This window comes from Drosophila mojavensis, unplaced genomic scaffold (assembly GCF_018153725.1).
Source record: "Drosophila mojavensis isolate 15081-1352.22 unplaced genomic scaffold, ASM1815372v1 contig_49, whole genome shotgun sequence".
Classification (NCBI taxonomy): domain Eukaryota; kingdom Metazoa; phylum Arthropoda; class Insecta; order Diptera; family Drosophilidae; genus Drosophila; species Drosophila mojavensis.
This window is the reverse complement of record NW_025318872.1, coordinates 3,400,303-3,423,994: the sequence shown is the minus strand read 5'-3', so window position 1 is coordinate 3,423,994 and position 23,692 is coordinate 3,400,303. Positions and strand designations below refer to the sequence as shown.

At 36.4% G+C, this 23,692-nt stretch overlaps 3 protein-coding genes, 1 long non-coding RNA gene and 1 other non-coding gene across 6 annotated transcripts in view; 3 read left to right on the top strand and 2 right to left on the bottom strand.

Annotated features, from left to right (window-relative positions):
* LOC6578020 (protein sickie) overlaps positions 1-23,692 on the top strand; it is a 299,838-nt gene that overhangs the window by 12,489 nt on the left and 263,657 nt on the right. For both annotated transcript variants that reach the window (XM_015165951.3, XM_015165950.3), the window contains exon 2: positions 5,941-6,185. In XM_015165951.3, coding sequence (XP_015021437.1) covers positions 6,126-6,185 — 60 coding nt within the window. In that variant the 5' untranslated portion in view covers positions 5,941-6,125. The remainder of the gene's footprint in view (positions 1-5,940; positions 6,186-23,692) is intronic.
* On the top strand, positions 555-2,959 carry LOC116803923 (E3 SUMO-protein ligase ZBED1-like). Its single transcript, XM_032729139.2, has 3 exons — positions 555-715; positions 771-2,602; positions 2,660-2,959. The coding sequence occupies exons 1-3, from the start codon at positions 694-696 to the stop codon at positions 2,867-2,869; spliced, it is 2,064 nt and encodes a 687-aa protein (XP_032585030.1). The 5' UTR covers positions 555-693; the 3' UTR covers positions 2,870-2,959.
* Positions 3,181-4,073, bottom strand: LOC116803924. The gene is made up of 2 exons (XM_032729140.2): positions 3,930-4,073; positions 3,181-3,871 (listed from the first exon to the last, which is right to left on the bottom strand). The coding sequence occupies exons 1-2, from the start codon at positions 3,960-3,962 to the stop codon at positions 3,311-3,313; spliced, it is 594 nt and encodes a 197-aa protein (XP_032585031.1). The 5' UTR covers positions 3,963-4,073; the 3' UTR covers positions 3,181-3,310.
* LOC6578030 lies at positions 10,599-10,738 on the top strand. The gene has a single exon (XR_047589.2). It is a non-coding gene; the product is annotated as a U4 spliceosomal RNA (small nuclear RNA).
* On the bottom strand, positions 11,013-11,327 carry LOC122757328. The gene is made up of 2 exons (XR_006357320.1): positions 11,222-11,327; positions 11,013-11,150 (listed from the first exon to the last, which is right to left on the bottom strand). It is a non-coding gene; the product is annotated as an uncharacterized LOC122757328 (long non-coding RNA).

Below are 23,692 nucleotides of genomic sequence, written 5' to 3'. Positions count from 1 at the left end.
GATGTATTGAACTATCGAATAGTCAAATGGGCCGATAGTATCATCGATAGCTTGCTTTTCATCGCTGTAATACATTTTGGCGCACTTTTTGCAAAAGTCGAATCATAGCTCAGTGCTAAAAATACAATAAAAATATCACGAACTCAAAGCTGCATACTGAAACACATTAAAAAATGTGTAAATAATTTCTCCGAAAAAAAAAGTACCTCAAATGTGAAAAAGAATATAGAACAAGCGGCTTAAGGTAAAATGAAAAATCCAGTTATTCTTATTCAGGTATTAAATTTCTTTATTAAATTTCCTTGCAGGCTGATCAGACAAATTTTCCACTGATTGTGGATCAAGTGAAATAGATATAAATGCAAAACACGTTTTGTTAATAAAAATATTTTTTGCCACTATCAACAACTACCGATTGTTTCTGGTTTACTATCGCCAACTATCGATTGCACACATCATCGATAGTCTGACACCCCCACTTGGCCGAATGCGTGAAATTTTGCTTTCGATAGCGCCATCGATAGCTTCGAGCACTACTAAAAAGTTCGATGGTGCCACCAATAGTACGGCTTGCACATCACTGAGACACACTCTTGCGTTTTTCTGTATCTGAGAGCCAAGCGGATTTGCAATTGATTGGAGATTTCTTTTTCCGCATTATTAATACTCTTTAAATGCACACAACAGAATCAAATGGATAGATTTCTTCTAAAAGGTAATAATCATAACGCAATTGAGAAGTATCTTAATAACACTGAGTTTTCTTTAAGGTAAGCGTCCGAATTCGACGCGGGCTTGGGATACCAGCTTCACGGATTCTGATAAGAATTCTACGGTCGAAAAGCCAACACCAAAGAAACAAAAAAGGATCTCAGAGGTTTGGAAGTATTTTAAGAGGTCCGACGACAGACTCTTCGCTAAGTGTCTGTGCTGCGGTAAACTTTATAAAACGAGCGGAAACACATCTAATATACGTGACCATTTGAAAAGATTCCACTCAAACGTATCTGTACTTGATTCCAGCGCATCCGCTGCAGAAGCTTTAGTGGATAACGATAACAACAAGGACACCAATGACACCAATGACAACCATGACGACAACGACGACAACGATGACAACAATGACGACAACGACGACAACGATGACAAAGCTGACCACTACGACGACAACCACGACAAAAATGAGAACAACGACGACAAGATCGCGTCTACAAGCGGCAGCTGTAGATCCATGAGTTCTGTGGAATCTTGTTTGGAAAGAGCTTTATTATATGACACAAAATCAAAGCGAAAGAGGGACATTGATAGAGCTTTAACCGAGATGGTTGTCAAGGATATGCTGCCATGTACCATCGTTGAAAATGAAGGCTTTATAGAATACACTCGTGTATTGGAACCTAGATACAATCTTCCAAGTAGCAGACATTTGAGAGATGTGTTGATGCTCCACTTGTTTAAAGAAACATCGGCTAAACTGGCCGTGATTTTGGAGAACGTTGCGGATATAGCGATTACGTGCGACCTGTGGACTTCAAGCACTAACGTTAGCTTCTTAAGCGTCACTGGTCATTTCGTTCTTGATTATAGCCTGAAAACAGTATGTTTAGCAAGACAAAAATTAATAGATTCAACAGATCACTCTGCTCAAAATATTGCAAACACCTTGCAAGATATATTGAATTTTTGGAATATACTAGATAAAACTGTATGTGTAGTAACAAAAAATTCCAGCTCAATGCTAGAAGCATGTGAAATATTAAAGATACAAAATCATCCATGCTTCGCTCACACCTTGAATTCGGTGGTACAAGATGGGCTAAAACTGGAAGACGATGCAATGAAAGCTTTAATTGCAAAGTGTAAGACGATAGTGAAGTTTTTTAAGCAAAGTTCTATAACGAATGAGAAATTTAAAAATGTTCAAGAAAACTTCGCCTCTATTTTATTAGAAGAATCTCATTCAAGATGGAACAGCCTCCACTTTATGATAGAGCGCATATTAGCATCTCAGGAAGCCATTAATGCAGTTTTATTGCCAATAAAAAGTGCACCGCTGCAATTGACTGTTGACGAAATCATTATATTAAAAGACATAGATATAATATTGTCACTTTTTCAGGAAGCAAGCGACAAAATATCTGGTGAAAATTATGTGTCATTAGTAATACCTTTAGCACATGGTCTTTTCCGCAAAGTTCACAATCTTTCATCACAGTTACAAACTTCGGTAGGAGAAAGAATGAAAAATACTATATTGAAGTCCATAACAAAGCGTTTGTCTACATACGAGCAACGGACAGTAACCAGAGTGGCGACAATATTAGATCCGCGCTTCAAGAAAGACGGGTTTCAGCTAAATACGAATGCTGAAAAAGCTGCAATATTTTTGCAACACGAGTTGATGAATCTGACCAATAGAGAGCCCTCAATTAACTTGGATTTGGAATCGAACACAAAAACTCAGGACTCACTTTTAGATTTCTTGTATCAACCGGTCATTAGAAAACCGAAAAACGAGAAATTTGATGCATCTTATATAAAGAGGCAGTATCTGGAGACACCCTTAGCCCCCCTAAAAATGGATCCTTTTTTATGGATGAAGGTGAACATCTGCTATCAATGCCTAAAAATTCAGTTTTTACATTAAATTTCATTTCAGGCTTCCCAGACGGAATTCCCACTTGTAAAATCATTGCTATTTAAGTATTTATGCATCCCCGCAACATCTGTAGAATCAGAGAGGCTTCTCAGAAAGGCGGAGCGAATTGTTTCTGACGGAAGAACAAGGCCTAAAGAAGAAAACTTAAACATTTTGTTGTTTTTGAACCAAAATCTTTGGATTAAGTCAAAATACAAAACCCTATATTAATAAATTAACTAATTTTTTGTATGCATATATGTATAAAAAAAATAAATAAAACAAGCAAAATACAGTGAATAAATAGTATACGTTAACAATTTTCATTGCTTAGTGACAACTTTAATTTCGATTTTATAGATTACGCTCTTCCAGTCAAGTACTTAAAGTGGCCCTGTTGTCGTAAATTAATTCTGAATATATAGTGTGTTTTTGAGAACTACTGATGGTATAGACTTGAAATTGGCTTAAATTTGTAGTATATATTCAAGGGGAATACCAAAGATACATGTATAAGTTACTATAACTTACTATTGAACGTATTAATGTATAATAATACATCCCCTAGATAGAGGATTTCTATTTTAATTCTTTGATTTTTTTGTTCTTTACGTTTTATAGGAAATATCACAAAACAATTTGAACCACTGTAATTTTCACGCATCTACATATTTACATCATGTTTTGAATGGCTAACCATTCGTCAAGCTCGACGCCTTCTAAGGTGAGCAAGTTGAACAAATTTTCAAAGTGATGCTCACGAACATTAGGTTTTGACCTGGCAAACGCATTGAAATATCGAACAATAGAATTTGAATGTCCTGGGGGGTCCGTTGATTCACGTATCATATTGCGAGCCGCAAACTTGAAAGCAATGTACAGTCTGTTACAGGTATTCATATGACTGTTCCTTAGTCTCTGAAATTCACCGTTGGTATATTGATTGAGTAAGTCATCATCTTTGCCAACCAGTAACATTTCCTTCTGTGCGCTAAACTGTTGAAGAGCGGCGTAATCTTCTACTAAAGTGGACGCTTGTGGAGTCCATTCGATGATAAAGTCTTTCCATTTCTCAAGTTCCTCTTTATTCACAACATCTGAACTGACAATTAATTGGCCTAATGAAAGGTAAAATTTTACCTTTTCCTCTTGTATGAGTTTCTTCGTATTTTGAGCAGCTTGTGCGATATTTCCTTTGAGTTTGCCAGGCAAGAATGCGGCACTTACATAGCTCTAAAGAGGGGTTTAAGATTAGAGATAAACGAATAATATTTACTTTGTCTAGTTATACCAGCAAAACTAGACTGAGTGTAATAAAACGCATTTTGGAAAATTTCAATTGCGAGAATATAAGTAAATTTTAAACTATAGTTTAATAGAATTTATATATTGGGGTAACTGTCATCTAAAGCCCTTAACTCAACGCTACCTGATGTATTTTTTTTGAAGTGTAAAGCCCTGTAAAGTATATAATAAACATATAAGTGACATATATATTCACACACTTTGCGTATTATCCACACTCGATATTTACAATGGAGCACTTTTTATACCCTGAACCCATTTTCAATGGGAAATCGGGGTATAATGGCTTTGTTGAAATGTATGTAACAGGCAGAAGGAGGCGTGGCAGACCCCACAAAGTATATATATTCTTGATCAGGGCGACGAGCTGAGTTGATTTGGCGGTATGTGTGTGTGTGTGCGTGTTTCTTGTGTCAGCTGAAAGACGCGAAAAATTATTGAAATAGCTATTGCTCCAAGGGTTCAGGGGATCTCGTCGTCGAGCAGTCTCCACTATAGCTTTCTTACTTGTTTATAATGAAAATATACTCTCTATACTATTATACTCTATCGATATTCAGAAAGAATGGTTTGTCGACCTATGCAATTGCTCAACTGTACAGTAATCAATGCAGAAAACAAATTGACGAATCCGAGACAGACTTTTCTAAAATCTGACCTCAACAAGGTTTCCAAAATAAAATGCGATTGGGAGGAGTTTTTAGTAGTGCCAGGCAATTTAGGTTTCCGAGCCTGCATTATATTGGAGAACGGCTGGGAAATATTTTTTTCTTGAATAGTAGTAAACTTCGTAATAATTTTGCTTGCAAAATGTCTACGAAGAAAATATAATAAGCGCTTTAAATTGCGCTCGTTGCGGCAGCTGTTGCTCGCCTTTTATTGGTTGCCGTTGGCAGCCGCCTCTGCGGCTTGCGTTTTATGTATGTCAACATTTATGACAGCTACAAAAGTCAATTAGCCTTGGTAAACATTGAGGAGGCTCTCCCCCTCTTTGTAGGCGTTGTTTTATGTTGCTTGAGGCCAATTTCTCTCTCTCTCTCTCTTTCTTTCTCTCTACTCGGTCTTACATTAATCTGTCTTCTCTCGTTGACATGCAGGCAGCATCGCTTGAATTAAATTGTTGACTAATTAGTTGAAGCGTCTAAAACATGTTGATGAATGCCTTAGCAGTTGGTACGTGCACAGATAGTTGTATGACCAAATGACAATATGGGCAATAGCAGTTAAGACCTGTCAATGAAATATTTGTGTAGTAAATAATTTAAGGAAAAGGCTGTTGACTGTTTATATAAAAGATACAATTTTTTGTTGATCTGAGCCTTTCTTTTATATAAACACAAGCTGCAACAGCTAGCAGAAAGATTTGGCTACATTATATGAAATTTTGATAAGCAAATAATAAGCTGAAAAGGCATCAAATTCATTAATATAAGAAACCTAAAGGCACATTGCAGGTCATGGCAATAGAACCGAAATTCTCTTAAAATAGATGATGCTGAAAGGAAAGACTTTAGAATATATAATAAACAATTTTGAAATGTTGTATATTATATACCCAATAAATATAGTGACATATATAGAAAAATTTGAATTATTCTGTTATTGGTAATATGGAAATGATTCTAATTAACTGAGCAACATTGTTCTGCAGATTTGTCTGGCTCGGGATATTGCTTTTTCTGTTAGTGTGTATTTGGCTTATAAATTTAGTCAAAGCACGTACCGTAAACTTGGCAATAAATCCGGAAAACCCAACCGTCCGTGCCAATGCTTCCCCTTCTGTGACTCACTCCCCATACCCTCTCGCTCTGTCCTCTCTCGTTTTGCGCCCGCTGTGTTACACGTGGCGTATTAACAATATCGACATGGGTAAACAAGCCCTGGGGTTAGCTATTTGCAGTTAACTGGGGGAGTGAAAGTAATTTACACTTTTTCAACTTGAACTTTTGCTCGAATTCATTTTGATATTTACTTTCCTCTCCGCCTCTACTTTGCAGTCAAATTAAACCATTCGCTGCGAGGGCAACAAAAATTAACACAAATGTATCATAAAGTGACATATCTCGATGCAGACTACCCGAGAGGAAATGCTAACTGCACACGGCCTTTGAGCAACCCCAAGGACATGGACACGTGTTAAACATCCTTATCGATAGTCATTATCAGTCAGCAGCGGGCCAGCATGCCGAACCTTCATCATGTCGACTACAATCGGAAATATTCCGCAACGGAAACGATACAGGTAAGTGCCCTAGTCAAACAATACATATAAATAGACAAAAATATATACAAATAAAAATACGTATATATCTTGGTTCTAAATAGATACATAACCAATTCGCTGACCATTTAAAATTCATCTTGAGTGTGGTAATTAAAAATAAGACGTTTATTTACTAGCTTCCGCCCCAAGTGGCACGCGACCTAAACTGGTTGTTCAGCCCCACCCTCCTCCCACTTCATCCTCCTCTTGCCGTTTGTCGACTTTTCACACCCACAGGCAAGGCTAGAGCCTAACTCTCCATCACTTCTTCCACTTTTTACCTCGTCTTGATTGATGCGCGCGTTTTCTGTTGTCTGAGCAGCTCAACAAATTAATTGAAGAGTTTTGTGTTCTTTGGGGGGCTTTTCCAGCCACGCCCATTTCGCCCACTAATTGCTGTCATAAATTTGAGCTCTAGTTCGAAATAAACATTCGTTGGACGACTGCGGCGGTTGAATTAATGACCAAATGGGGTGTATTAGACGTGTGAAAAGCAATGCAACTATGAAATACATACGTGGAGGGAATTTTTATTCAAATTAGAGAATTTAAGGGATTATGGAAAAAGATATGCAAAAATGCCGTCAATATATTTTTGTAACAGAGTTAATTCACAGATGTGATAAAGATGTAGACATTATCTAAGATATCTAAAAATTTGAAAACTTCCTTCAGCGAAAAAGCGTCGACAAAGTTTGCTGTGCTTTGTTTTTGCTTTCTGTTGCATATAAAAACGGCGCTTCCGCAAGGCCGGAGACAAGGTCTAGAATCGTTTGCTGTATCTATATACACACACAAATATATGTACACAAAAAGGTATGTATGAATATGCATATGTATGTATAGATGTGGGTCTGCATCTGGAACTTGATTAAGTAGTTTCCGCGTGTTTTTATTTGCACAATAAAAGCACAAAATTGTTGCTACTGTTGTTGCTCGTTTATTAAAGCCAGGAAAAAAGCGATGTTGCAAAAAGTGTGAAGTAGACTCTTTTTGGAAAGATGCTTCGACTATTCCGGTAGCACACAGGACTTCGCTCCAAGGGAATGCCAGACATGCTGTTTGCCATTTAAGCCGCTATTTTTATGGCTTTTGTCGGACTGATGGCGTTATGACTCTATTGTGACACGGCGCCGACGTGCCACAGTTAAAAGTCCATTTATATTTCGGCAGACTAGCAAGAATCGTCTGGTCGGGAGTCCACGACTAATAAATGCCCTACGCAATGCACTTATACAGTGTTCCATCAAAACTGGATTAAAACTCAACCGCTTAGAATATGATGTGAATCCCCACCTCCAAGAGTTGGCCAACAAATATTTCGGGAGACTAAATTCTCACCCTGGCTAGGCATGTAGGTTTCACAGGTCATAGATCTATTGGTCCTCGAACTAGACCTAGGAGATATCTATTTGCTCTTGGCATAAAATCTATAAATATTATTTCCGCTAGCCAATTCTTTGTTCATTGTCGTCTATAGCCTTAAAATATTAGTTTAGATATGGTTTTCCAAAATGCAGCCGGACCCTAATCTATATATATTTCAGTGAACATTCATTTGTGTAGCGAAATTTCCGATGTTAAAACCACTTTTAATGTCTGGTTAGAGAAATCAGTAATATTTATATATACAGAAATTATACATACTACACTATACATATACATACGTAAGTTGACAGTGATGACGTCTTTATTAAAATTATTTCAAATATGTCACATATATGTATTTAATATTTTGCATCCTATGTGTACATAAATACGGACAGAAGCAAACGTAAATAGGCCTGATGGAACAAATACAATATACTGATTGAGGATACGTATAATATATAAAGTGAAGCACGCCTTTTGTTTTAATGTTTACTAAGATTTAATACAAATTTAATAAATTGAATTGCATTGAATAATTCAATGGTTTTTTAATTTCTATTAATTTCTGAGAATATATATATAAGTTTAATAAATTTCGGTGGCCCAGTAAATCCTAATCGAACATTAACTTGTTCTAATGATTCTGTCTGCGTATCACTTATCGATAAGACGGGACTAGAGGGTCATTTGTGCGTATATATTTATTTATATATAAGAATGCATATATATACATATATATTTATATATATTAGTGCCATATGGCACCTCCAGACGCAGCCCATTAAAAATGATTACAAAATGCCGCTACACAGCTCCCGGTAAGTGTCTCGAGCAACAAGAATGTTTAGCTCTCCTCTGATTCAGTTCGCCCCGTAATTTCACTTTTTGCTGCATATGCTGCCCGTAACCTTCCTATCGAAGTCTTCTTCTTGTTGCTTTGTTTGCAACAACAGAAAGTTGTTCTCTTTTTGGCAAAACAAACAACATAAATATGGATTTCTCATTAAAATACCAAAGCTATGCCAAAAAGGAGCTCAGCCTCAGCTGCCGGCACGTCGTGATTGCCGGGTCTGGCTATTGAGAGTAGCGCAGGCGCTCTATCTCTCTCTCTCTCTCCCTCTCTCTCTGGCAGTCGCTCTCTCAATGTCAATGTCGCGACTTTGTGCTCTCTTTTGTGTGCTCTCTTTTTGGCTAGCCGCTGCTGGCAAGTCACGTGCTGCCATTGACGGAATTTCATTGCCTGTTTGCCGGCTTAGTTGTGCCCTCATCTACCCCACCTCCTTTCCATCGCTCTCTCTCTTTCTCCATCCATCGTCCTGTTCGCGCTTAACACTCCGGCACGACAATGTGCGGCATTTGTCATGAAACGGATTTCCGGTACTCCAAGCGTCACAACTTCGCTGTCTTTGTGCGTTGCACAGGGTATGAATTAGGAACTGTAGAGGGGTACGCTTCTAATACTCTGTGCCCATTGCAAACTTTTTTTTCTTTGCGAGTATATTGCTGATCAAATAATAATATATACATATGATTTATATTGTAAAAATTCATGTTTTTTAATGGATGAAATATGGCTTTGACCTCAATGAAAAAAATTTTTTTTTTATTTAATCTATTTAATTCAAGATTTATCAGATATATATTTATATTTATTTATTATAAAATATATTGTCAAGAATATAGTCAGTTTAAAGATAAAACAATTTTTTTTTAAACTTAAAAAAAATACAGATTTATGCACATATGTGTAACAGCATACATGCTTTGAAAGAAGCGAATATATATTCATTATATGCATAATTATTTCTTAAAATGTTATTATTATTAGATATTATATAGACACACATATATTATTATTATTAAAGAGTTGGATCAGCATGGCTATTAAAACTTAATGTCCAACGACAGTTGGAATCTAGAATACAGGGCATTCGCAAGTCGTGTTTAGTGAATCAATACTCTCGCATTTCTTATCGCTTGTTGTTTTCTCTGAGCTTGACACTTTTGACTTTGGTGGCATGTGCCTGGCTCGGCTTGGCCCTTCTGCCTGCAACAACTTGTTCAATCTTTTATGACAAAGACTCGTGCTCAAAAACAAAAAATTAAAAGGAAAATAAAAATTGTTCTTGCTGAATCTGCCCTGCCGCAAAAGTGGCTATTTAGCATTTTAGAGTAGGCGACCCTTGGAGCCCCCAGAACAGCTCGAGCATGCTCCTCTTTATTCATGTTGGCAGCCATTTTATTTGATGCATGAATTTTTCATTAATTTCATTAGACTGTTCAAGCGCTGGGAATTTTAATCAACGCCCTCGCACCCCGGGCACCCTCATCAAATAATAAATATGCAACGCAATTCGACAATGATAATAGTTAATGAGATGGCCCAACGAGGGGTGGCAGCAAAACTATCTCAAGCTGTCCTCGGGCTAAATTGGTTTGCTGCCTAAATGGCTAACAATGCGACACTTTGGCGGCAGTTAATAGACTGGCAAATGGGGAGGATAATCGAGCATATATGCCTAAGATAGTTAAAATGCTTATGGGGCAGCTTATTTAGAGCGGCTTTTGCATAACAACTAATGGATTAATGACGCCTTAAAAGGCCTGAAATGATGGGCTTGGGTAAGCAGAACTGCAAATTGTCGCAATTTAAGTATTTATTTGTTGAAATTTGTGATCATAATGAGCTCGACATCATTTCTGTGATAGACGACATATTCATATAAATTTATACAATTTATCATATAATATTATTCTAAAATATAAACAAAAATTGATTAATATAATGTAGCTTATTTATTTCTGATATATTTGAAAATTCTTTTGTTTCGAACGATTCATCCCTTTCCATTATTCGCAGACTGCATTCCCTTCAGCATTCTTACCCTACATACGAGCCAAATGTCTTTGCCTGATAAGTATGCTACAATTTCACATAATTTGTATCATGTTCTGTTTATAATTCGCAACTGGTTTAGGTTTTCGTTTGATGGAATCTCTGCTGCTTGGCCAAGTGAAGTTATCTTTGCGCAGAGGCGATATCGTAACCAATGAAGTTCTACTGAGGTGCGATTATTGCTAGTTGAAAACTTTAACCAATACCCCGCCATGGGGACGTGAAATACCGTCCACTACGGCAATTTTTGGAAGCCCGAAAGGGCACATTTATAAATACGTCTAAATATATTAGGATACTCTAGTCGAGTCTGCTCGACTAGGGGATACAATGAACCTTGCCAGCTGATATTCTAATCATTCTGCACTTCTTTTGTACAGACGTACAGGACCAGTGCTGCCAACTTTTTACCAGAAAAAAAAGCTGTTTTTAGATGGAACAAACGGAAAAAAAAGCTGAAAATTTTTACAAAAAAGCCTAAAAAAAAGCGGTTTTTATGGTTTGATTATTTTCATGTTTTTTTTTTTTTAATTTACAAGATTTTCAGCATGCTATCTAATTCGTCGCGACTAGCATCGCTTTCAGAATCGTACGACCTATTAGTACCTATCATGCGAAGATAATTTGGAGGAACTTTGTATTCATAGCAGCATTTGCCCAGTCTTCGCAAACCATATCTGTGTGTTATATTAAATAAAAAAATAATATATAAATCGGTATCATCTTTTCACTCTTAATAAAATATTACCTTATGCTAAGAATACTGTTTATTGGGTTCAGGCTCATTAAGTTCCTTAACTTGGACTTTACCAAGTTAAGCTGGCTAAATACGCGTTCCACCTCCGCGTTGGACCATGGTAATGAAAACATTTGCAGGGCAACAGCTGCCAAGTCAAGGAATCTGCGGTTGCCGCCAGAATCCTTGTAATTAGAGACTTCATTCCAAAATTTGGAGCTGTCATTTATGTTTTCCCACTTGACTAGATTAATATCATAATCAGTGTTGCCAGGTTTTGAGACATAAAAATAGCAAAATCGTCTCTAAAAAATAGCTGAAAATAGCTAAACAAATTTTAAAATAGCTTACAAAATAGCTGAAACCTTTATGCATTATGCATTTACTTTAAATTTTATTTTTAAATGTTATTTAATAATGTTACAATTTGGTCCACATCCAAATCATCATCAGAATTATATTTTTGATTAACTGGAATCATTTTTAAATATTTGGAAGGCACGGTATAATCATGGCAGCATTTGCCATTGCTGCGCAAGAAGAATTAGCGATGGTATAAATTCACAACTAGTGATGGTATAAGTACGACAAAGTCGTGGTGGTAGTATCGCGCAGACCATTACGTACAATTTGGGACTTAATCGAAAAATGTTTTTTTTTTTTGCTTTAAATACTAAAATCAAATTCAAAATATTCGTTTGTAAAATAGCTAAATTTATAGCTAATAGCATTTTCAAAATTTTCATAGCATTTATGGTTCAAAAATAGCTAAAAATGCTATTAAATAGCTAATCTGGCAACACTGATCATAATACTGCCGCTCAATGTCGGCTATTCTGTCTACTTGGAGATGCTCTTGGCTAACGGCAAGTTGCACAGAATGACAAACACATTTTACCAAAATTAGCTGTGGAGCCTCCTTCTTCAATTCCGTGTAGACACTCCTGTTTGTGCCAACCAAAACAGTAGCATTATCGGTACCAATGCCAATTAGATTTTTTATATCTAATTTGTATGACAATAACACGTTTTTCACGCCATCAACAATGCAAGTAGCATTACCAAATTCTAGTTGAACCAGACTTAAAAATGTTGAGACGAATTCACCTCGCGGAACGGAAAAGTACTTAATTACCAAACCTATATAAGTATTCATATATAAACATACATGTAATACATGAAATTAAATATATTAAAATAACAAGAAAAATTATTAAGATAATTACCTAAAAGTTTTGTAACGCTGATGTCCGTTGATTCATCGAGTATAAGGCTGAACTTAGAGTCGCCTATATCGCTGCACAAATCTTCATAAAAATGACGCGCCAAAACATTTTTTATAATACTGGTGCATTTTGTGCTATGAAGCTTTATTCGCCCGGCTGTTGCAATATCAAAATGGCTGCTGCATAAATTGCCCAAATGGTCTACCTGTGCCATAGCTGTGTGCTGTGCAATAAACAGACACAATGCTGCTTCCTGTTCCAAAGCTTTTGTAGGCAAGGTACCAAAATCAATTTTATTCTTTTGCTGGAAGCCACCCAACGTGTGTGTTTTTTCGTGCTTGCATGAGCACGAAGATCGCTCAGCTTTGCAGTTATTGTAGTCTTACAATAACTGCAATAGACCCTTGTGTCGTCCGTGTCATCCCTGCGAAGCCACTCCTTGAATTCTTCGCTCTTTATCCAAGCATCACGGCACTTTTGCTTATATTCCTTTAGCATGGCGAAATTTGTAGCCGAAAAAATCCCACTTATTGTGATCACAGTTTGTGTAAAGTAGTGGTGGTGATATTGGCGAATATCGATATAAACGTATGATAAAGCTGCCACTCTTTGACACATTTGGTATATTTTTACCAAACTTCTTCACAGGTTTATCGAAAATGGAAGATTTTAATACCAAACTTTTTTAACAAGTGGCAACCGCGCTGCTACATTTTTTCATTGGTGGCAGTATTAAAAAAAAGCGAAAAAAGCCAAATTCATTTTTTTAAAAAGCCAGAATTCCCGCTTCCCGCAATTCCTAAATATTTCCCGCAATTGGTCTTCGGAAACAGTCAGATTTGACGGGAAAAAAGCTAAATTGGCAGCAGTGTACAGGACTGCCAACTTAGCCTTTTACTGGCCAGATCTGGCATTTTTCAACTGTCGATTGCAAGAAAAATTTTAATCTAGATGCTGCGTAGACTCTACGCCTAGAGCCATCGATGGAAAAAATAATCGATTTATAGATGGTTCCATCGAAAAATTTGTCCTTTCGAAAACATAACACAAATTCAACATAACGATTTTAAAGATAACTAAATATAAATATTTTCTTTCTTATCGACAAATTAAAAAATAAAAATATAACAAATTAATAAAGATATAGTAAATATTTACTAAAATAAAATAATACTAAAATATTAATTAGTTTCGTTGTTTTCAGGGAACAGCCATTCATTTTTGTTCAAAAAAATCTATTGATTGACATTTTTTTCTTTCAAAGACGCCCGGCGGTCAGAAATCAATTCACCCGCCTTGCAAAAATGCGCTCACTTTCCACAGAGCTAGCTGGAATAGCTAAGTATTTAATAGCACAACAGCTGGGTGCATTTAATTGGTGTTCGTTAATCTGAAACAAAACGGACCATTAAAACTATAAAATAAAAGCGTTTTATAAATTACCTTCCAAAATTGTAGCGGATCGATGTCATAACTTATGACTCATAAGGTGAATGTCGTTGCTCCAAGTACTGCCTCATCTGCACGACCTGTTGATCTTTTTTCTGATATTTGTTTGTCCATAAATGTAAATAAAAATGAGGAATCGTTTTCTTTTGGTAGTTACGGTCGATATAATCGATGGTTTCCCAGCTCTACTTCAAAGAACAGCGGCGATCTGATATAATTTGCCTGCTTTACTAAAAGTCCGTTCGGACTCGCACGATGACGCCGGAAGACGCAAAAATTTCTTGGCCATATTTTTCAAGGCGTTAGAATCGGTGGGACAGCCCTAAAAATTATTTTTTAAAATCTTGAATTTTAGTAGTTAATCAACAAATTTCATCTTACCTTCCAATATTCCAGTGGATTGCATTCTTCTGGTGCAATAGAATTCCAAGTGCTGCCGCAAGATGATTATTGCGCTACTCTTTGAGGGCGACACTTTGCTTTGTAGTTTGTCCTTCATAAACGAAAACCGTACCGGCTCTGGTGTTGGTGGAGTTGGTTGAGAAATTCGCGTTGCTTTGGACATTTCCAGTGACAGCTCCTCTTCTAGGGCTTTTGAACCTTCAAAAAATTCAATGTAGTTCCAGCCTCTGGCTGATCCTCAATAGTTTTCTCATTCAAAGTTTTATGTAGTTCTCAGATGAGTGGATTAATAATCGAAATAATCTCAACCACCTCAAAACTCAACAAACCGGCTTACTTTTTGTTTCTGCAAGAGTAAAATAGTTTATAAAAAGATATAAATACAGAAAACTGTAACTTACATGTTTTCACTTCGAGCACGTGCAAAAGAATGAAAAATATCGATAGTAGCAAGCAAACATCGATGTTTTTAATACAAAACCATCGATGTATCGATAGTACAATCGATGTTTTTTCCAGCTCTAGTAGGGGATACACTGAACCTTGCCAGCTGATATTCTAATCATTCTGCACTTCTTTTGTACACACATACAGGGCTGCCAACTTAGCCTTTTACTGGCCAGATCTGGCATTTTTCAACTGTCGATTGCAAGAAAAATTGTAATCTATCTGCTGCACAGTTGGCGAAACGGCTAATTTAGCTCCGATTAATTCAAATTTAAAGCAAATCTGGGTGCCAATTTCGTTTTTGATAGCAGTGCTGCCAAAATTTTGAGTGCAAAAATTGCTAGAATTAAAAAAAAAGTTGCTAAAATTGGTAAAAATTTTATTAAAACTGCTAAAAGAAATTTTTTTGATTGTTTTGATTAAATTTTTAAATGATATGTAGTTAAAATGTTGTCCAATTGTTTTAATACATTTTTCTTCGTCATTAATAGCGTATTTTGAGCTGTCGCTTATTTTTGGCAACACATAATTATGACAGCATTTCTCATGCCTTTGTAATCCATATCTGTAAGATTTTTCTAAGTTTTTATAAAGAGCTTTTATTAAAAATTTTTATAAAAACTAACCTTATGTTTAAAATAGCATTCAGTGTTTTTATTCCCAAGCTGTTACGTAATTTGCTTTTCACCAAATTCATTTGGCACGGTAGAGAGATCAACTTAATTGCAAACATAGCTATTTCATGAAATGGGTTGTTATTTACAGCATCTCTGTACCTCGAATGTATTTTCCGATTTGCCACGCCCCTAGTGGACGTATCGTAAAAATTTTAACACTTTGTAAATCGGAGATAAACACACGAGTATGTGTTCCAAATTTCAAGTCTCTAGCATCAATAGTACCGAAATTAACTGCGTTCATACGGACAGCAAGACGGACATTGCACAAAACCAATATACTCATTTCATTTTCTTAAATGCTTTATTGGTTTCATTGATTAAATAAATCTTTAAATAAGAATGTATTAAAGTAAATACCTTCAATTTCAAAATCCATTTTAAATTATTAAAATGATACCAGTTTGTCAAAAGTTTGATCACTTTGAAGTGCGAGTTTGCATTGATAAAGAACCGACAAACCGCAGGCGGGCTGCAAAAATTAAACCAAGTTCATTTTTTCAATGCTATTTTTAGAAACTTCCGTTCGATTTCCAGATAAACCCGGCTTGGCGTTTTGAAGAATGAACATTTTAGTGTCAATTTGTTTTCATTTAGTCCAAATATTCTGTGATGAAAATTTTGATTTTTGGTCTTTAGATGCAATCACTGTGCACTAACTATTTTAGATCTGATGAAATTTTGTTTTCCTGTATCAGTCAGCAACTGTATACCGGCTGTATTCTGCGTTAGTGCTGCAAAACCATCGATGGACCGTCCATCGATTTTGTTTGAGTCCGATGGATTAAAATATTGATAGTATCGATGGTTCCATCGAAAATAGCTCCATCATTCAAAAATTATTGAAAATTCATAGAAAAAATCAATTTTATAAACATTTATACTTAGTAAGTTCAAAACAATTCACGATTTTTCGTCTTAATTCATAAAAATAATATTTGTATTCCAGTTCATCACATCCTATCCTAAAAATAAACTTTGGTTCATATTTATCTTATAACTAAAAAACAACAAGTAAGAACGTTGCAGTCGGGCGTTACCGACTGCGGAATACTCATTCACATCCCATCAACAATTTAGTAGTTAAGTTTCGCTCTAATACTGTAGAATATACAGGCTTTTCCGATTTGCCACGCCCCTACTGGGCGTAAACACCTCATTTTTGGTCAGTTTCTAGAACGAGATAACAGTACCCTAACTGCAAAGTTTGAATGCTTACCCTCAAAAAATGTGAAAATTACAGGGTATTTTTCGATATGCCACGCCCCTAAAGAGGCGTAAAAATTTTTTTTTTTTGGGGAATCGATAGAGGAGGCTACCAGTAACTCAACTATCTAAATTTGAAGCTTCTAGCTATTATACTTTAGGAGATATACATTTTTGCGGTTTGCCACGCCTTCTGTGGGCGAACATATATCCGACAAAGCTTTTTGGTCTTGGGTGATCAGCCCGAGTATGTATACAAAATTTGAGATCTCTGGCATCAATAGTGCCAAAAAAAATAGCAGAATTTGAAAAATCACTATATCTTCAGGTCCGATTTGCCACGCCCCTAATGGTTGTAGACTTATAATTTTATTTTTAGACTTTATAGAATCATAACATTAGCTGACATGCAAAATTTCAGCATTCTAGGTTTACAACTTTAGGAGGTACAGTTTTATCCGATTTGCCACGCCCCCAATGGGCGGAGATATATCCGCCATAGCTTGTGATCTTGGGTTGTCGACGCGGACCTACATACCAAATTTCAGCTTTCTAGCTCTTCAACTTATATGATTTCTGGTATATCGGAAAATGCATTTTCCGATTTGCCACGCCCCTAGTGGGCGAATCGGGAAAATTTTAACACTTTATAAATCGGAGATATACACGAGTATGTGTTCCAAATTTCAAGTCTCTAGCTTCAATAGCGCCGAAATAGATTGCGTTCATACGGACAGACGGACAGACGGACAGCAAGACGGACATTGCACAAAACCAATATACTGATTCACTTTCGTGAATGAGTATAAAAAGTTCGACTGTAATTAACAAGTCTTAAAATTTAACTTAAAATTGAAAAACAAAGCTTGACTATCTTTCACAAGTCTTGAGCTTAAAACTGAAATTAATTAAAAAACAAAAAGTTCGACTGTAATTAACAATCTTAAAATTTAACTTAAAATTAAAAAACAAAGCTTGACTATTTTTCACAAGTCTTGAGCTTAAAACTGAAATTAATTAATTAATGATCAGTATTTTTTTTGCACATTTTGCAAATGATTCGGATTGAATGGAGTTAATCTAGAAGATAGTGTACAATAATAAATATGAAATAAATTTATGTATTACAAATTTACCTTCCAATAATCCAGTGGGCTTGTATTTTGAGGTGCATTATGCTGCTCCAGATATTGCCTCATAGATATTATGGCATCACTCCTGTTGGTTTTCTTTTTGTCATTTATTTTTTGTGTTATAAATTTAAAGAAGCCATCTTGGGTGTCGGTTGGCGGTTCCTCGCGGTAGGTATTCTCCACATCTTTTCCAAAACTACTTAATTCATTTTCAAGCGCTTTTACTGCCTGCTGCGCATTCGACGGAGACCAGAACCCTTCTTTTTTAAACCTTGGGTCAAGCATGGTAGCCAGCCTGGGTATTGTGCGCTCCTCATAAGGCAAAAGTCGATTTTGCGCCTTTAAGAACAGGAAGTTGAAAATTGTATTTCCTACTGAAGTTTTCAACATTTTTTTTAGTTCTTCTAAGGAACTTAAAATTCCACAAATAGTCGGAATAATAAGCGATGCGGTGACAGTTTTTGAAGCTGATACTTTGTTGGTAGCCGTATTAAAAGGCTCCAAAAGAGCGCATAAATCTTCAATGATATTATACTGGTCCTCGTTTAAGGGTGTTGGCGCTCTATTAGAATGGAGCAGAGCAGTAAATGCAGCATCTCTTGTAGTCATAAGACGTTTCAGCATATTATAAGCACTGTTCCACCTAGTGGGCACTTCTTGTATTAAGCATAAGGGCTTGCTAACATTTTGACACTCTTTAAATTTAGCATAAGCGATGGCGCTGCTTTTAAAATATAAAACTATTCGCTTAGCTTCCACTAAAATCGGCTTTACCAGTTCATGTGCCAAGACATCCTGCACCAACAAATTTAGTGTGTGGGCAAAACAACCCAAATGCTTTTTACCCAGAAGACTGCAAGCCTTTTGCATAACAGCAGCATTGTCGGTTACGATCGTTTGTATTTTTTCAAAAATATTAAAATCTTGACAAATGCATCGTAATGTATCTGCAATATTTTCGCTGTTGTGGTTCATTGCATTAGCAAGAGGTCGCGTTCCCAATACAGCAGCTCTCAGAACAAAATCGTTGTCAATGAAATGACAAGTGGCAGTCAAATAACTTTCATTGCTGCTTGATGTCCAGCAGTCTGAAGTTATTGCACAATATTCGATATCAGTTAATTTGTTTTTCAATTGCAGTATCATGTCATCATACATGTTTTTTAAAAGAACATGCTGCAATTTTGTACGACTAGGCAACGCATACTTTGGGTCAAGCGCATTGACAAAATTTTTAAAACCCTCGTCATCAACAATACTAAATGGTTGCAAGTCGCTTGCAACCATTTCGGCCAGTTTTTTGTCTAGGCACGCCTTTCTGGATGACGAGGGTTCATATACATCTGTGCGCTCAATAAATTTATCAATCGTCTGCGATTTTTGTTCAACGATTTTGAGTGGATGTGCACGCTTTAAATGCTCTTGCATATTCCTTGTTTTCGAACGCGCCGAGAATGTGGTTGATCACTCGATGCACTTGCTCTGGCGTACCGTGCTGTCTCCTGAATCCGAATTGATGCTCTGTAATGGTACTTCTTAAACTCAGCTCGTTCAGTACTCTTCGCAGCAGTATTCTTTCGAATACTTTAGAGAGTACCGGTAGCAAACTGATAGGTCTGTAGGAAGCAATTTCCTTTTCAGGTTTTCCAGGCTTCAGAATCAACTTTATCTCAGCACGTTCAGGACGGAAAGTGCTGAATGCGAAGGACGGCGTTGCATAGTGCTACGAAGTAGTCTATAGCTGAATCAGGTAATGCCCTGATAACTTTACCATCTATTCGGTCGTGTCCCGGCGCCTTTTTTGCTTTTGCCTTTGTGCATGCTTCGATGGGGATACCTTCTGGGATAGGAGAGTTCGCAGTTCTTCTGATGCTATTAAGATCTGATAGCTCGGTAGTTAGCAGCGGCGAGAATTGCTCATAGAGGTGGTCAGCAAAGGCTTCGGCCTGCGCTTCATCTCCAGTAAGCCACACACCCGTAGCACTCAGGATGGGGTGACGACGCAGAGGCTGCCTTTTTATATTGCGCGTAAATCGCCATAGCTGAAATTCCGCCCCAGCTGAAGTATCTGCTCGTTCAAGCGCCTCTCTAATACGCGTACATTGCATATGAGCCAGGGCAACTTTGAGCTGTCTGGTGGCTTCGTTATATCTGCTTTTGTCGCTGGCTATACGCGTTCTGATCCAACGGCTCCTTGACCATCACGAACGTATTAGAACGAGCTCTGTTCACTGCGCAGTAAGAAGCGGATGCGCTTGGGCTGCGCTGCAGTGTGGGCAACATTATAAGAATTTATTTGTTGAATAATTTCTGTACTGGAGTCCATTAAGGCTCCTGATGATGTGCGCATTTAGCAAGCGCATATACTTAGCAAAGGTCTTTAATATAAGGGAAGAAGTAAGACCTTGCGTTTGGGCAGTTTTAAAATCCTTCACGGATTCAAGAATTCTATTTTTAGCCAAGTTCGTTAAGTGTGTGGCTTTCACAAAATCCTTTGCACTTGCTACATGCGTTCGCTTGAAATTGAATTAAGATTTATTGAATTAAGCCTATCAACATCGGCATTAATTTCGAACAGATGAATAACCTCATCTGGAACTTGCTCATTGCTGCATTACAGCTTCTCTATTATTGAAGATTTGTTTAAGACGAAAGTCAACATAAGACAGCATTTTTGCCCCAACCATTGAAATTTCATCAATTATTAATACTTTAAGATCAATTAAGTTTGATCTCATAGTGTTAGGCAAATCAGCACTCAATTCTTTAAATGTAGATCCGGACTTATTCACAGGGAGAGAAAACATTGTATGTAGTGTGGAACCATTTGCATTAGAGACTGGCTAAGTATTATACAATTTTGTCAACGACTGATAAAGTGTTGAAATAAGTCAACTCTTTTCCGACTCCAGCTCCATTGCCAAAAAACTCATAAAATACGTTTCTGAAATGCGCATTGTGAAGAACATGTGAAAAAAATGACTTTTGTTTAAAATTTAGTGATTTTATGAAATTTAATAAGTTTCCCTTCGAGTTCCCCTTCTAACTATACGAATATTGTTGTCCAACTTGCGATTGGGTTTAAGTTAAAGTTTTATGATTTCCTCATTCATCCAATAAAACTCCCCACAATATCGCTGAACTAATTCAGTGTGCTCCTGCCTCCAATGAAAGAATAACATTACTAATTCCCTAAAGTGGTTTTGTCTATCTTTCCTGATGTTAAAGCTCCTATATCTAATTATACGAGTCTTAGTTATCTTTCTCATAAAACCACTTGCATCCTGAAGAGGATAAAAAGCGCCTACGTGTTCGTTCAGATCCTCTTCTCCGTCATCAACATTTTGGCGTGTCAATCTTTGGCTTTTATTGAAATTGCAGCGAAGTCAGAAATGTTTTCTAAATCACAAGGGCGCTGAATATAATGATCAAAGAGGCCAACAGTAAAAATGTCAGGCGAATTTGCAGGCAAATTTTGCAATTGTTCTAAGCAACTTCAGAATCTAATATAAATTGAATATCAATATATGTGCAAGGAAAGTAAATGCTTATTATATGCATTTATTTTAATTGCATTAAAACTGAGTTTAAAAAAAAATTTGTGTTTCTTTAACCCAGACTTAATTAATTAATATTATCATGAAAAAATTATCAAATGAATTAAGGGATAGCAAAGTTTCACTATCGAAGGATATATTTAAGAAACTTTTAATATTTTGGAGATTTTTGTGATGAGAACTGTTGAGACGAGAAATTTCCGACAAAGGAAAAAGAATTTCTGTTTGTGGCATTGAAGGGTAAGGAATAAATTTGTTAATAAATTCTATTACGGGTGGAATACACCTCTGCCTACTTTCATCATTGACAAAATCTGCTTTGGGGGCATGTTTACGCCAAAACATTCCGTGTATATGAGGAGAACCTCTTTGTAGGAATTCAACACGCTAATAATATTTCATAACTGGATGATTGCCGAAAATACCGCCTTCATTCTTCATTAATTTAAGAACTTTTTTAATAAGTCTGACTTTTTCTGAAAACTGTAAAGCTGGTACGCTTTCTTCTGAAAGTTCTACTTTATCTACATTTCTTTTGAAAATTACTAATTTTGGGTGGTAGACTCAGCAGCCGACAATGTAATGAAAAAGGTTGGCAAATCAAACTGTCTTATCATTGCCATAACCTTTTTCTTCTTACCTTCCCAGTGAGCTGGAGATGACCGAATTCCCTTCAATTGCTCATGTGATCATCACTTAGAGCTTTTACTGCTGTTATGCTGCGAGGAGCAGTGTGCTTACGCAGACAATTGGAAGTGTTGCTTCTAATATAAATCATTTCCAACTTTTTATAAGAATAAAATATTTTATGGGTTCTACAACCTTTCCTATCAACGTTTCTAAGCTCAGATCTAACAATAGTTGAAGACCTAACCGAACACTTCCTTTTATTGCCTGCAAAGACAGTTGGAAAAGATAATTCCACTACATCATCATCTCCAATCAAATCAAGGGGTCGTTGTCCTTCGCCCGGAGCCATTTGAATTTTTTGCTTACTAATATCATCTGTCTAAATGCTGTCTAATAATGTTTCTTGCCCTCCTGGATTAAGCTCTTCTATTTCTACATTTTCTTGGGCCTCCAGCGTCTTTTCAGCTGTTGCAAAGAATGGTATACTTTGAGAAGCTGATGAAAAAAAAGAATGTCTTCTTTTTTTTTATTAATAGAAATAGTATGCTTTTGGTGAAGTTCTGTTAACACTAAAAAACGCATGGCGGTAATTATTTTAAGTGGCCTAATGGTTTCAGCCATAAAATCATGGTTATATTCCATTCTGCGTTTGAGGTAAAGCTGAACAACCTCGGCTTCATAAAAAGCCCTTGGGAGTGATGTGACGACATTGGCGACTAGGATCGGGATATTAACAACAGCTCTTTTTATTGCAGTCTGACGCTCATGCCCTAAACATTTTATAATCATAAATGAAAGTCGTGGAGATATTAAACGTTCTTCCAACGGTGTCAGATCTTCTAAGCATTGTGGAAGACTCGGAAAATCTAAACCATTTGTAATGGCATTTTTTGGCAGTTTACCTAATTTTATTATGCGGCTACAAGACTTTCGAAATTTTTAAAAACCATCTTCTGATGGAATTCTCTGATATTTCTGACTATTCTCAAGAATATATTGATAACAAATTGTCTACTTGATGTGGAAACCAAAGCCCCTTGCAGCAAAGGCAAAGTTGGTCAGGGCCTAGTTTAACTATTTTATTAAAATTATTGATTAATGTATCAACAGAATGAGCTTCTAGAGTGGAATTCGGCTCAACGTTGCTGGATCCTCGCTTCAAAAATATGCATTTTCAGGATTATTGCCTTGGGTTCAGTTATGAAGCGCATACGACAACAAATGGCGGAGCTTTCAGATATATATATATATAGTATAAATGAAAGTTTACGAAGAACTAGTGACGGCTCATCTACTAGCGAAGTTGAGTTCGATTTATGTGAGTGTGATTTATGTCGTCAACGCCTGGAATGAGATGCGTACTATATACCCTAAGTTATAGCTTGTCGGTATTGTTTTTCCAATGCGGGTGCAACAGAGCACCTTTCACAACTACTATTTCTTAACTCAATTTTAAATAAATAAACATTTATATTCTTGTTCTTGTCGCTACTGTTGCTTCTAAAAGGAGTTCATAAAAAATAAATTAGGCGCATTCAAAAAAATCATTTGATTAATCGATTTTTTCTATTTTTCCGCGATTAGTCGCAATTAATCTTTAAATCTTTTATCTTTTTATAAAATTCATAATCTTTAAAGTTTTCCATTAACTTTATATACAACGCAAATTTGAAGTCTCCAGCAACACTGGTCTCTAGGTCTAAAAGTGTTCAAATTAGGCCGAAAAAACCATGCCGATTTTTCGGTTGTTTTCGAT